Source organism: Dermacentor silvarum, chromosome 7 (genome assembly GCF_013339745.2).
Source record: "Dermacentor silvarum isolate Dsil-2018 chromosome 7, BIME_Dsil_1.4, whole genome shotgun sequence".
Classification (NCBI taxonomy): Eukaryota; Metazoa; Arthropoda; class Arachnida; order Ixodida; family Ixodidae; genus Dermacentor; species Dermacentor silvarum.
The window spans coordinates 132,282,910-132,297,080 of record NC_051160.1 but is presented as its reverse complement, the minus strand read 5'-3'; the positions used below and the strand labels follow the sequence as shown (position 1 = coordinate 132,297,080).

General features: G+C 42.1%; 1 protein-coding gene across 1 annotated transcript; it reads right to left on the bottom strand.

The window, feature by feature from the left end:
• Nucleotides 1–3,260: 3,260 nt before the first annotated feature.
• LOC125947217 (protein enabled homolog) lies at nucleotides 3,261–13,078 on the bottom strand. Its single transcript, XM_049671622.1, has 7 exons — nucleotides 13,004–13,078; nucleotides 10,537–10,759; nucleotides 9,082–9,173; nucleotides 6,520–6,861; nucleotides 4,997–5,050; nucleotides 3,501–3,726; nucleotides 3,261–3,388 (listed from the first exon to the last, which is right to left on the bottom strand). The coding sequence occupies exons 1-7, from the start codon at nucleotides 13,076–13,078 to the stop codon at nucleotides 3,279–3,281; spliced, it is 1,122 nt and encodes a 373-aa protein (XP_049527579.1). The 3' UTR covers nucleotides 3,261–3,278.
• Between the last annotated feature and the right edge of the window lie 1,093 nt (nucleotides 13,079–14,171).

The following is a 14,171-nucleotide window of genomic DNA, read 5'->3' as shown; positions in this document are numbered from 1 at the left end:
CCCAAACTCTCGCGCAATGTAATCAGTCTAGGATAGCGTTTGTTTATCTGTGGATGTCGGCAGGTTGATAACTGGCATAATTACATATGTCGCATGAAAAAAAAATCTTAATGTAGAGTAATCAGATGCTACAGTGACCACCTAGTTGAATCATTTCTTGTAGTGGGAGGTTTTACTGGTTTTTTTTTTTTAAGAGGCCCTGAACTACTTTTTATCGAAGTGGAAAAAGACATTTTAAGTGAAAATATGTTATTTCAAAAATACTTTGCCGAAAAAGTATTTGAGCGCATTCAGCAGAAGTGGAGTTATTGGCAATGAAACACGGCCTCCGTTGTGCTCCCCGGCCTCCTTCAATGCCTTGCACTGCGAAGGCTATACGGCGGAGTGGGGCGGGGCCGCAACGTACCGCCTTCGAAATTTCACCGTGGCGCGCAATTCAATTTTCATTTTGGATGTTAACGTAAACGCCACGACTTCCCATTTATTACCTACGATGGGCTAAGCGTGAGCCAAACGCGGTTGTCCAGAGCGAGCAGCCAGTGGACTCGTGGCGGCACCCCGCGGCGGCCGCGGTCACCGCAGCGACCAATAGCAGCCGTGTGTTGGAATGTGCTTTATTACATAATAAAGCACACAGAAGAGAGCGAGGATCATGACTTTTGTTTAAATGAGGGCGTTTGAGAGAAAGGTAACTTAGAGCTGCGCTTGCGAGCTCCACGCACCGCCTACGACAGCAAAACTTGGCTGAGATGTTCACCGCAGCGTATGGTACCCACGGACTATGTTTTTTCACCAAGCCCAAGGGGTGGTTCAGGGCCCTGTTAAACTGCTCGACTACGAATGTGACAAAAAAACTTAAACCGATGTTCTCTCAGTCTTCGGCACTCCGTTTGCAGTGAGAAGAAGCGAATCATTGCTAAAACTATGGCACGTGTATAGCAGTGAGATAGGTTGGTAGAATAAATGACACAAACTCAGACTGACTCGCAAAATGCTTTTTTTCGGTATAGGGCTCCCTCGGACTAAGACTCACTAGGACTCAGACTCGCTAGAATTCTACTCAGGCGAGCTGATGTAGACCTAGTGGGTCCGTATAAGCCTTAGCCAGTCTGACTGACTCAGGTTGAGTCAATCGGGTTGTTACGCCTCCAAATTTCCTATCGTAATGCAGTATTGGGCACTGATGCTTATCTTAGAATACCTTCCCGTATATTTATGTTCGATTAGCTGAGATGTTAAAAATTTTTTGAATACCTTAGCATACGCGGGCATATGCAATTTCATTACGCATACATAGGCAGTCAGTTTATACGCCTAATGTTACGAATAACTAGGGAAGGTCACGTACTGGAAGAAACCACAGGGCTGCTTTTCAGTTGAACTTGGGAGCGCCCTCTGCAGCACCTTTTGTGCTCTTCTTATCGACTGTATGTTGATCGTATATGGTCAATGCGCTTATCCTCAATCATTTGCACTTCGTTCGCCCAAAAATATGATCCCAACAATGAATGAATTTATGCTCTTGCGCCAAAAAACTGAAACCATAAATTCATGCGGCACGCGCATACTGTTCGCGTAACATCTTCTGGAACGTTCTGCCTTTTATTGCATCTTTTGTGGTGCAAAACATAAAAACGCGTGGTAAACCAGCACAATGAATCGGAAATATTATATAAATCACAAGTGTGTTTTTCGGATAACAAGCACTCCACAAGTTTGCCTAACACCGAAGTCACACGCTTGCTTTTAATGACCGTTGAAACCAAAGACCATTTATGCCTTTGTTCCCAATTGGCTCCCTTGAGAAAGATGGCAGATTTAAATAATCACCGATTTGAATGGTGTTTAAATGCGCGCGCCTGAGAGCAGTATATTTCACTCTGCAAGGAACTGGGAGTGACGTACATTCAAAGTGACTCCGAAATATAGTTATTATTGTTTAACTATATTTTCATTTATTAAAACTTGCCAAAGTGGTCAACACCTCAATAGATAAAAAAATAGGTACCGGGAAAGAGTTCAATATTCTATAGGTATCAGTGACCAACACCCGCATTGTGTTTATTGCCATAAGTAATTGATGAAATTGAAGACAGGATTATTGATCTATTCTACACGCTATTTCGTGAAGTATTTAATTGCGACAACTATAACGGCAAGCCAGAACTACAGCATCATAATTTTGCTACTTCCAGTCCTATCAATCGATATCAATATTAGCTTCTTGTGGCCCCCGCTTAAATTTATTCTGCAGTGAATGGAATCAGAGGAAGACAATGACAATAGAGGGACTGACTACCAGTTGTTTTCACTCAATTTCTTATATGAAACTTTTGGTTTTTAAATAAGCAGAATTACTTTCTACGCTGCACGAGTCTTATATTATTTTTCTTATCTGAAGTCAAATATAGCATTTTTGTTATTGGCATTCTAAATGTGTAAGTGAGTTATTATCCACTTTATATCGTTTTTTTTCGTAGACACAGCCTTTTTTCTCGTCTTCTAGCTGTTGTCGGTCGTTGCCAATGCATAATGGGCGTGGTGTTTGTCCACAGAAAGCACCCCGCATACTTAAAGAATTATGGAGCTATCATGATCGATTGATTTATTTTGTTTAAGGTGCCAACGCAACTCGAGGGCTACAAGAGGTACCTTGGGGGATTTTGCCTCACGTGACCTCCTGAAGTTCCGCACACGGCGGTTTAAGCATTTCGTTCCAATCGAGTCAGATATGCTACCGTTGCGCCACCGAGTCATACTTGTTTCAATCGAAGTGCGGTAGCCGTAGCCGGCATTCAGCTCCATGACTTTGGTTTTTGTTTGTGAGCATCTAAACGACCCTACTGAAAATTCCTATATATATAGGACCCGTACATACGATGTTATTGGATACGGGTTATGTATCATACGGGTGATATGGGGGCATATGGGGGATATGGGAGCATATGGGTGATATGGGGGCATATGGGTGATATGGGGGCATATGGGTGATATGGGGGCATATGGGTGATATGGGGGCATATGGGTGATATGGGGGCATATGGGTGATATAGGGGCATATGGGTGTATAGGGGCATATGGGTAGTACAGGTGATATGGGGGTGTTCGAGCGATATAGGAATGCATTTTTTTGCGGGAGGTATGACCAATGTGGAATATGAAGCAATGTGTGTTTTAATTATGTGTTTTATGAGTACAGAAGACTGTGTAGATGTGTGTGGAAAGCATTGTGCACCATATGGAAAAAAAACGATGTCTAAATTGTTTCCCCCTTAACACTATTTCTTCAGATCATTCAACATTTCTGCAATAAACCGATTCATCTTTCTTAATCTGTCTGCTTTTGGCGTCTCGGAGGCCTTCTTGCTGACGTAGGCTGCAAAACCATCTGTCGAGAAACAGGAACAAACACAATCGAAGCAAGTTTTAAATATCCGTCAGTTGCTCATCTATGAAATCAAGTCTAATATTCCAAAATACGTTAGGTTTAATATACTCACTCGCAACAGCCTGCAGCTTTTCAGGCGTCAGTGCTTTCCGTGGTGGCGCCAGGTTTTCTTGCTTTAGGAAGCGCCGACAGGGTGCTCCTGTGAGGCTCCTATTCCTCAAGTTAGGGATACCCCACAGGAGCTTCGTGGCTTCCTTGCAAAACAACGAGTCTTTTGGTCGCGACAACAGCCATGACCATTGCTCTTCTTTGACAAAGACACCTTTGCCAAGGTGCACCTGTATGGAAGAGTAATGTTCAGACTCAATTATTCATTTATTATTAAAATAAAATTATGTTTTAACAATGATCCTATTAAATAAATATTGCCTAAAAAAGTAATATAAGGCGCTTTACATAAATGGCACCATGTTTATGTTGATATAGGCTTATGAGCTTCCTTTTTTTTGCTGTGCCTATGAATATGTTGTGGAGGACATTGAGAAATAATTAATAACAGCCTTTAAAGCAACGTAATGCTTGCAGTCTTTTTTTTATTGAAAAAGAAAGTATATAGGCGAAAATTGTAAATTATCTCGTGACAATTAATGCATTCCCATGGCAGAGCATGATATCAGTGGTCTCATTTGTCAACCTAGTCATGTATGTCGTGTATTTTGCGTGTGTGCAAACCACGGAAACATTTATAGTTCATTATATGGCACAAAATTTCTATTTCCCTGCGTCAAAGCTACAATGCACAACACACTCCAAAAATGCCAAAACTGAAACAGGTTGCTTAGGCTTGCATTCCAGGGATAAATAATAATACAGCTATTTCTGTGTGGCTGCCACTGAACACCCACATACCGCTCAATTTAGCAACTTCATTTAAAAGTTCTTTTGGTGCAAGATGGCTTAATTGACCCAACACTTCCACTCTCTCTGCTATTATAGAACTAATTTTTGAAATTATTGCCGATGTTGGGCTGCTGAGCACGAGGTCGCGGGATTGAATCCCAGCCACAGCGGCCGCATTTCGATGGGGGCGAAATGCGAAGACACCCGTGTACTTAGATTTAGGTGCACGTTAAAGAACCCCAGGTGGTCCAAATTTCCAGAGTCCCCCACTACGGCGTGCCTCATAATCAGATCGTGGTTTTGGCACGTAAAACCTCACAATTTAATTGAAATTCTTGCCGTAGAACACTCCTTAGTAGGTTACACTCGTCTGGTTCCCAGCTTATGAGCTGGGAACCAGACGAATGTAACCTATTAAAGGGTACATAACTCTCAGAGTATAAATAAAATTTGCTATGTAGCCTCATGAGAGGCCGTTTAAGGTAATGTTATCTTTTAATGTCACCATTTTATCACAATTTACAAAAATACAATTAGGTATAACGTATGCACACAGAAAACTACAAGCATGGTGTCAAGTGCATCCGTGCAATTTGGATATTCAGCCTATATGATGATGGTAGTGAGCAAAACTATCTGTCACCTTCAGCGACAAGTAATAATGTGTCATAGGGGCAAAACATTTTTCTGAAAGATAAGTCTCCCTACCTCACTATTTACCAGAGCCAACAGTGGAGGTAGCGTGGCCATGGCATCTGCATCCTAAAAGACAAAGAAATAGTGAGTTAATAGGTAGCACAGTAAATTAATCCCGCACATGCACACCAGCACATGTCAGTTTCCTCTTTCTTGCCAACGCACCTACCATGCCATGAAAGACAAGCATCTTCATAGATATACCTAAATGCACACATCAACATCTGACAAAAATGCAAATACACTTTTGCTTGACAACACAATAGTGCTACTGTACTTCATATCAACTGTGTTTAGAGCTCTCAAAGCCACAGGTCATTTCAACCCAGAGGAACATGAACCAGAAGAATGGCTTTACCATTGTCTATCCTCCCATGAACATCAGTTCAGTAAAAAAGAACTAGATATTGCCATTGCACAATGGAAGATGTTTTTCCTGTGACATTCATGCATTTCATTATTGGTTGGCTTTTGGAACCTGCACCATTAATTAAACTACAAAGCACCTGTTTGGTAAAATGAAATACGAAAAATAAAAATTAATTTCTAGAGCTTTATATACCAAAACCACCATCTGATTACGAGGCACGCCGCAATAGGGGACTGCGGGTTAATTCTGACTACCTGCCATTCTTTAATGTGGGTGATCGAACACATTTACTGCTTAAGTAAGTTTAGATAAATAAAAGTTGTAATAACACAGTTCGTTCAAGGTATGCTACATAGAACCATGTGTCACATTCAATAATGCTGGCCTTCAGAACATTTAATTGAACAATGCAAAGCCTTCAGAATATTTAATTGCCTGATTATCAAGGAAACATTAAACAAATGCTTACTACACTAACACATTTTAATTACTGAATGAATCCAGAAATGAAGTGCAGAAGCTGCAATTATTATGATCTCGCAATTAATTAGTGTTCGCAGCAGCATGCACCTCGTGACTTCCTTCATGGTGAGCCACAGTACAAAAGTGCCACACCTTCATCTGAGACGTGCTTCACTACAGCGTGCACATCCCAATTATTTTTTTGCCAGTGAGCTGGTTAGAAACAGATTGCGCATCCATTGCAATGTAGCCGGCAGAGTGGATGCCAACGTGCAGGCCCCATGGTAGAATAACTCTTCATCCTTGGCCGGTTACACTGCGTTCATATTATGCGTGCGTTGGACTGAGCCAAACAAAACTACTGCTCGCTGCAACTGCTGCAAACAAAACAATGGTTGCTATTGATGCGATCATAGAGATGGCGACTAAACAGTTATGAAGACAGACGACCTGTTATCAGCTATCGGCAACACCATTTGCTCATTTTTCGGGACAACTTTTGCTAATCCTTGAGGTCGTATCTGAGCTCCTAACTTCACAGGTTACATCACAAATGCAAGAATTGTAAAAAAAAGGCACTCGGTATTCTACTAGTTACAAAGACACTATGGTGGTAAAGCGGCAAGCAAAATCACAACTGTCATAGAATGAGCAGCTTACAAATACCAAATTATTGATTGTGCAAATGTTCTGCTGTACATACCTGGTTGGTGTCTTCTGCGCGCACAGCATCACAAACCATGTCTGGTTGCTGTGGGAGCAAGTTTGGTTGTGGCGGCATTGGCTGTTGTGGCACCGGTATCTGCACTGGCAGTGCCTCGTGGGGCTTTGCAAGCAGGTTTGGTTGTGGCGGCAATGGCTGTTGTGGCACCGGTATCTGCGTTGGCACCGGTATCTGCACTGGCACCGGTATCTGCAATGGCACCGGTATCTGCACTGGCTCGTGGGGCTTTGGAAGCAGGTTTGCTTGTGGCTCTCCTGGTGGTACACTCTGGTCTGCCAATCGCTCGTGGGCCAATTGGGCATCTTGGCAGTGACTTTCAGTCTGACACAAACATAATAAGCAGCACCTTAGTTAAGCACAACCATAATTATGAAGTCATAATAAACCAGAAGAAAATGCTTTATAAAACCTAAAATAGTATGAAAAATGCATACAGATAGCACAAAAAACTGGAGTGCTCTCCCTTAAACCAGTTGCTGATGTAAAAAATATCAGAAGAAAGTAATACAAAAACGGAAATATGCAATACTGTCGACTTGCAGCTTCACAATCATGAATTGCAAGAAAACAAGGGGAGATTCTGCTACACAGCAAGAGTGTTCTACATGTGGTGACCACAACATATTTATGACTAAATAATAAAGGAAAAATTGCATCAATTTTTCGGTCTATTAGCCGCGCCATATTAATGTCATTGTTCTACTCTGAACCAATATAAAGTGCTTGCACGTTCGATTCGGGAGCGTGTAAGAATTGGGGCAAATACTGCCAGATTATTCACCAGTATTGTTTTAGTTTTACTGCTTCTTGTTGAATTCAACCAGCCAGATCATTTGGTCAATTTTGTTTGTCCTGCCAGGGTCCAGATGACGGAAGTCGGCTGTACCAGGAAGCTTACAGGCCTAAAAACACTGAAACAGCTTGTACAATCGCATTTTTTAAGCAATGTCAGCCCTCTTCACTGAGTGTACTTGCCATTGTGGGCTGCTGTGAACACATGCACATTGCTCACATGCCAATTAATGCTCTCTGCTTCCTGCACAACTTTGTGTAGTAAAGTTCCTTTGCAAATGCACTGCCTAAAACAAATGCAGGTGCTCCAGCAGAAATAACCTACTCATATTTTGTTAGCTCTGCAGTAGTCTTTCCATCACATAACATCCAGTGGGCTGCAATATGACACCTTCACCTAGAACACCCCCCCCCCCCTTATGGTGAACCCCACACCAGCTGCACCAGCTCTAAGATCACCTGTGAGCAATGATGAATGAGCTTGTCACATATGGCATTAGGCACATTGCTTTTTCTAAACTGAAATACTGTCCATTACCATCATCATCCACCATATCTCGTGTGCTCTTGTGCCAGTTCAAGATGCATGCCTGCTAGAATAAAGCAACAATTCTTCAGGCCTTGTCTTCAGCCTGATTGGCTTTTTTTTTTGTTTCTCATTTACATATTGCTACAGGCCACCCAACCACAGTCTAAGATTTTAGCTACTAAGCACTTCACAAAATATTTAGTTCCGTTTTACCTATTAGTAATGTGTACATTAAAAATTGGGGCCACATTTAGGGTAAAGGCATCATCCACATAAGAGAATACACGGTTATGGAATTTTGTCTATTTGAGCCATGCAATATGTTTTCTACCTAAAGTATAAACCGCATGCACGCAATCTTGTGCGTGACAGCAACAAGTGACGCGATGGAGATGGCTGTCACGTTCGCTCGTCGCCTACAAGTCGTACCGCATATGAGCGACGACTCCCCGGTGTTGCCGGTATGAGGGCAGCAAATACTTGCTGAAACTGGCGTGACGCGTGCTTTATTAATTTAAGTTCATGTGTTTTAGCGTAAAGAGCAGCATAAATATTTCTAAAGATGTTGCACTACGTTATTATCCTTGCACGTATCAAAATCAAGTCGTTTGCTCGTTCCATGCGACAATCGGTAGTATTTGACTAATGTATATCCAGTTCTGGCTTCGCGCTATTCGCTAGTCGCTCATAGTACTTCTGGGCGACGAGCAACGAATTCTAGATTTCCAGAACCAAGCGATCGAGCGACAAGAACGAGCGATCTGTTCGCGCACAAAATCGCTCTCATGTGGTTTGGGCTTTATGGTTTTAATAGGACGCAAAACAAAGCGGCATTAAACTGGGATAGAAATAAAGCATCTCTTGTAACCAAGTTTATTCAAAGCAGAGAGGGTCCCTTTTGCAGAGCAAATGCCAGCGTGTGCAAATGTATCTGTGCACTGCGATCACACCACTAATATGAGATTGAAAAATGCATGCCTATCCAAACAAATAAATAATTGACGTTCATTGCTGCACAGAGCCACAGACGTATCCCTGGTACAAATGTCCCGTGCCTTTTTAATGTAATATATGCCTCCGCTAACTCATATGCCTCTCTGCTGTGAATAAGCTTAGCTGCAAGTGATGCTGTTTCCTGTCCTGGTCGTCACTTTGTTCATGTCATGTAGCACCATAATGAGTATAAACTAGCTCAGCAACAAAAAGCGATATGTTTTTACCTCGTCATGAATGCCGCTAGTGCCTTCATTTTCCTGTAGAAAAGGTTCTACAGCTGCACTCCTTCGATGGGCTGGCTGGCTGAACCATGTTTCTAGAGAACAGCAGATGTGCAAAACATAGACATCAAATTTTGAAAGTACATTGGCCACCACATAGCCACATTTCTGCTGTACCATGTATCAAAACAAAAAAATGTAATTTTGGGGATTTACCTTATACCACAACCTGATTAAATTCAACCACCTCCAGTTCTCTTAAAGTGCACCCCTCCAATCATGGTACATAATAAAACAATTGTGTACTGCGCCCACTTCACCCATGCTGGAATGCAGCCATCACGGCTGAGATCCAACCTGCGACCTTGTGTTCAGCAGCATCAGCATAACGCCATAGCAACTGAGCTATCATGGCAGGTTATCAAGACACAGTACAATGGACCTCTCCCTGTTTGCAAACATTGTGACGTAACTGTGGCGACCCCTTCCATCGTCCGCACCTTTGAAACGAGCGCTGGTTGGCAAAAAACGCTAAAACAATAATTTCAGTGATTTGCCATTTGGGTGTTCCCATGGTGAAATGTATACAAGCAGCTTCGTAGGTGTCAAAACATGCTAGGAGCCGATTTTAGTAATACCTTTCAATCAATACTTATGCGCAGATTTTCTTCCTTTTTTGTTTTTTTTTCTGCACACATCGCACATGGCACCGAGATACGTGTGCTCACTAATCAGCGCATTTCATCAATTCTCACCTGTTCAAGAATTACGGGTCCCGATGTTATATCGGCGCCTCATAACTATGACTGGCCTTATTACATGCAACACGCATTCAGTATCGCAAGCGAGATGTATTACTAATCACGTTGTATACCACACACACATAATGTGGTCCGTTTCCCTACGCAAAGATGAGCCAATATCGTTGCTTTTTTCGCCACACAACCCATCACTGACCACTATGTGCTTCACGTTCTTGTGTAAAAAAATCACTGATCACCATGTTCTTCAGTAACAAAGGCCAGCATCCTCAGATTTTATCACTGCTTAACACATGCCGATGTTCTCCGGCACAGAATACTGCTAATCTGCCTGCCAAGAGAATTGTGGAGGTTCATATAAAAATGAAAAACGAAAAACACGCGTACATGTGGCGCCCTCCTACACCAAGCACTGCACGACTACACCGTGCAGAAAGCCGCCGCAGGCTGTTTTGCCAACCAGGGTCACTGCATGTGCGCCGGTGCTGGCGCGGTGTGACATACCCCAGGAGAGGTCTATAGAAAACATGGACCTCTACAGACTGCAGTGTATCAATATAAACTGCTAGATTTAAGAAATTAGAAGGCATCAACATGCATAAAGCTGCCGAAGTAAAAACATGCAAGATATGTGTAACTATACCACTCATCGAATATTTACAAAATCACAATGAGTTGAGAAATACATATAACTTGCCAAGTTTGTTGCACAGCAGATCTTGCAGCTTCCCATTTCGCTGCTCCAACACTTCTAGTTTCTCTTGGAGCTTCCTGACCTTTCTGCGAAGCTCAGAATTCAGTTGTTGCTCCTTTCTAAGTAGCCTTCTCTCCACAAGCTCTTCATCGGAGCTCTCCCGACTACTGCTCCTCTTTTTTGATTCCCCTGTTGCTGCACGTTTTCGCTTCTTCTTCTTCGGGGTCTTGAAAATATACACATTAACTCATTATTAGTGTCACTCTGCATCGCTCAAGTGTTTCAAATAAGCATAAATTATTAGATGATCCATACTTTCAAGTAATACCTACTTCAATAACAAAGTTGTGGGTACTGCGACTTCTTTCAGTAATGAGTACCTATGCAGCCATACATATGCATTTATTCACACCTCACATAGTGCCTTGTTAACCGCCACAGCTGTGTCTAATTCTGCGTTTTAAAATGACTAAACTGCTGCACACATTACATGCATGCTGCTCTTTGATTAGCCTGATATAGCCGTATGCATTTATGTGAACATGTTTTATGCATTGTCTCATGAAGCCAACACCATGAGTGATGTGGCAGGCATTGAGTCACTATGACAGCAGGCAGGCATGTTGTGTGAAGCAAGCTATAATATGCACTTATTCTAAATCAGCTGAATCAGTGATATGAGAATAAGGTTCCTGCAGACTCTTGCCCTCATGATCCTGCTATGACAATATCTGGACACCTAGGCGAAACGATTTTTAAATGGACGAGCTTGGAAAATGCACTAGGACAATCAATACCAAGCAGCCAAGGGCCAGAACCTAAAGGAGCTTATTTATGGGACTAGTCCCACCAGAACTTTCAGCAGTACTTCCTTCCACTTAGAAGTGAGAAGCTTTTATGCTATCTGCACTGTTATTGTAATCCTGATTACTGAGATGGGAGACCATTGTATTTGCTTGGTCATGTTTACAAAAGCCTAATGGAATTTAACAGCTGTACAGTGTAAACACCATTTCAGTTCAGCTATGAGCTTTTTACAACAAAAACACCAAAAGCACAATAAATATGCATCAAAACTACCACTAGGACAGTCAATTATACAGCCAAAACAAGTTCTAGTGCCACTACAGCTTTTCTCATGACAATACATGAGATTGAGGTGGTTACACAATCCTTGGAGTCACGATAAAAACCACAGACTTATGCTATTAAAACGTCCACATGCATATAATGAGCTCAACTATACTGAAGTTGATTGCTTGCTTGCATCAGCTCCGCAAATGCAAACAAGTGCATATTACCCATCTCTTTAGAAGTGTAGCAATTTAACACTATGCGTGAAATGTGTGCCAGCAGATTTTGTAATATTAAATTTTTTTCTGAGACTTGTGACTCCATGGCTATGCATTGTAGGAGGCAGGCTAATGTGCATTATTGCAATTCACTTCTTTACGGCCAATAAGTGGCATGGCTGCACATCTATAATGGCAAATGTTCAGACGATTGCAACATTGCCGGAATGTAAAGCGCTGGAGAAAAGTAGTGTTCCTCACGCTGCAGTTCTAATATGTATGTTGTGCACATGCAGGGAAGCATTAAGATTTTGCATAAGATTTGCAAATCTTAGTGGCGAATTAAGATTTGCCACGTCAGAACTAGCGCTTGCATTAAACACTTAAATACTGCCAAATTGTCAATACTGCAAGCGCAGCAGCCTGTTGTTTCGCTAGCATAAATTAAAGCATTGATGAGAGTGTGTCGGAATGTGCAGGTCAGTCCAGTGTTGGTCAAGGGCTATCAAACTCTGCACGTTTTTGCCACAGCATATTACGAGCATGAAGTTAAGCAGGAAACAAGGCAAAGTTCGTGCTTGCATAAGCAAGTAAAGTACTACAAGAATTGTGCTTTGTACTTTCTGACTGAACAGGAAGAACAACTGAGGTGGTATATCAGATTCCTGGTGATGTGCCTTTTTTGTGTTCAATTGAGCAGCAAACAACAGAAGACCCAAACAAGAAGTCGGCCAGCAGCAAACAATAACAAAGAAATATTGAAATAGTCATCTTTAAGGAATGCAAAGGAACAGAATACAATGAGGAGGGGATACAGCTACTGCATGGGATATGAATGCCAGCGATCATAGGAAAGATACTTTATGGGCGCTTCATACATTGAGTGAGGCGACAGGTATTTTTAACACGTAGCTTTCCTGATGCTTCAAGTTAGGCACCACTATGTGTAGTAGCCACGTGCGGCTTTCTTTCGGTGTCACTCTATCTTTGAGAACTCTTTGTTTCCCACACTTCTACTTTATAAAGGCATTGGCAGACAAGTTGGCCACACTTTCTGCTTGAAAATGCAGCAGTTGCCCATTCTTCAGAGGCTGATCATCGCTTTGCTGGTTCACAAACAGACAATGTGATTCCTCCGCTATCTGTAAAATTGCGAATAATGATTGATGTATAATTACCCTTCGAGTATTGCAGTCTTCCGAGCTTGCGCTGCAGAATATACTGTCAGGCACGGCGAGCCGCTTCTTAGTCATCCTGTGAATCAGATCACTGACGCTGGCTACAGAAATGTGGGGAAAAAAGAACGGGCACCAGAGAGGAATGAAAATCAAGGTGTGCAGAATATAATGAACTGTATTCTTCCACACAAAAGTGTCACAAAGCTCACTAGCAGGTTACACGCGGTTCTAATCGGCGAAATGCTCGCGACCACATTAAAAATACCTAAGCACCATACCACGCTGGCGTTTTAAATACACCTGTCAGAGTGTAACTACGCACAATCTTTGCAAAGTGCAGATGCACCCGCTTAAAAATTCGAATTTCTCCTCCCTTCCACGCTATCAACCGCATGTAACAGCAAGTAATCACCATACTACGCTGGCGTTTACAAACGCGTCGGGAGTAGAATATGCAGTGTCGCTGCTAACTGCAGATGGACACATTTAGCAAGTAATCCTTTTTAATTGTATTTTCTTTTGCACGCAGTATAATTGATAATCTGCTAGTGGTTACCCGCATAGCAAATCTGCCGCGTAAGCCCCGCACTCAGTGCAGCTCTGTGCTGCACCCATAATCATACGCTAGCGGCAAAAAACAAAAAAAAACATGTAATACAAAAGCACACTCACCTCCAAGGAGTACTACATCACCGCGGTAGTAGCCTTCTTCGATGTCTCCGTCGACATCGCACTTCCAATAAATTTCTTTGTTCTTTGCCGAATCCTCTAAAGTCAGTGGTTGAAAATCCTTCACTAGGTGAATATCAACTATTGCGCGGTACCCGTCCTTGTAGACAACATACGCTACCTTCGGAGTAGAAGGCATTTGATGGCCGCGGTTTTATAAAATAGACCTTTTTTAAAAAGAAGCACGCCGCAACACTCTGCCTCACCTGTCTCTACAGTCGCTACGATCAACTGCTCAGCAGCTCAGGATGGCTTCGGCTACAAAGCGGATTGAAAAAGCCAGAAGTCATTGCCGAGCCGTCAACGCATAATTACATTACTTTTCAGTTTTATCAGTACATATTGGTGAGTATTCAGATAATTTACTATTTTAATTTTACGTATCCATTTATCTTTTATTTACGTATTTTTATTGCTTGTGAAAGATACTGCAGGGTTA

Coding starts and splice junctions, on each gene's coding strand:
- LOC125947217 (XM_049671622.1), bottom strand. CDS start 13,078: ATGACTAAGAAGCGGCTCGCCGTGCCTGACAGTATATTCTGCAGCGCA. Junction 10,760..13,003: donor AAGACTGCAATACTCGAAGG/GTAATTATACAT, acceptor TATATTTTCAAG/ACCCCGAAGAAGAAGAAGCG. Junction 3,727..4,996: donor TGGCTCTGGTAAATAGTGAG/GTAGGGAGACTT, acceptor TCTTCCATACAG/GTGCACCTTGGCAAAGGTGT.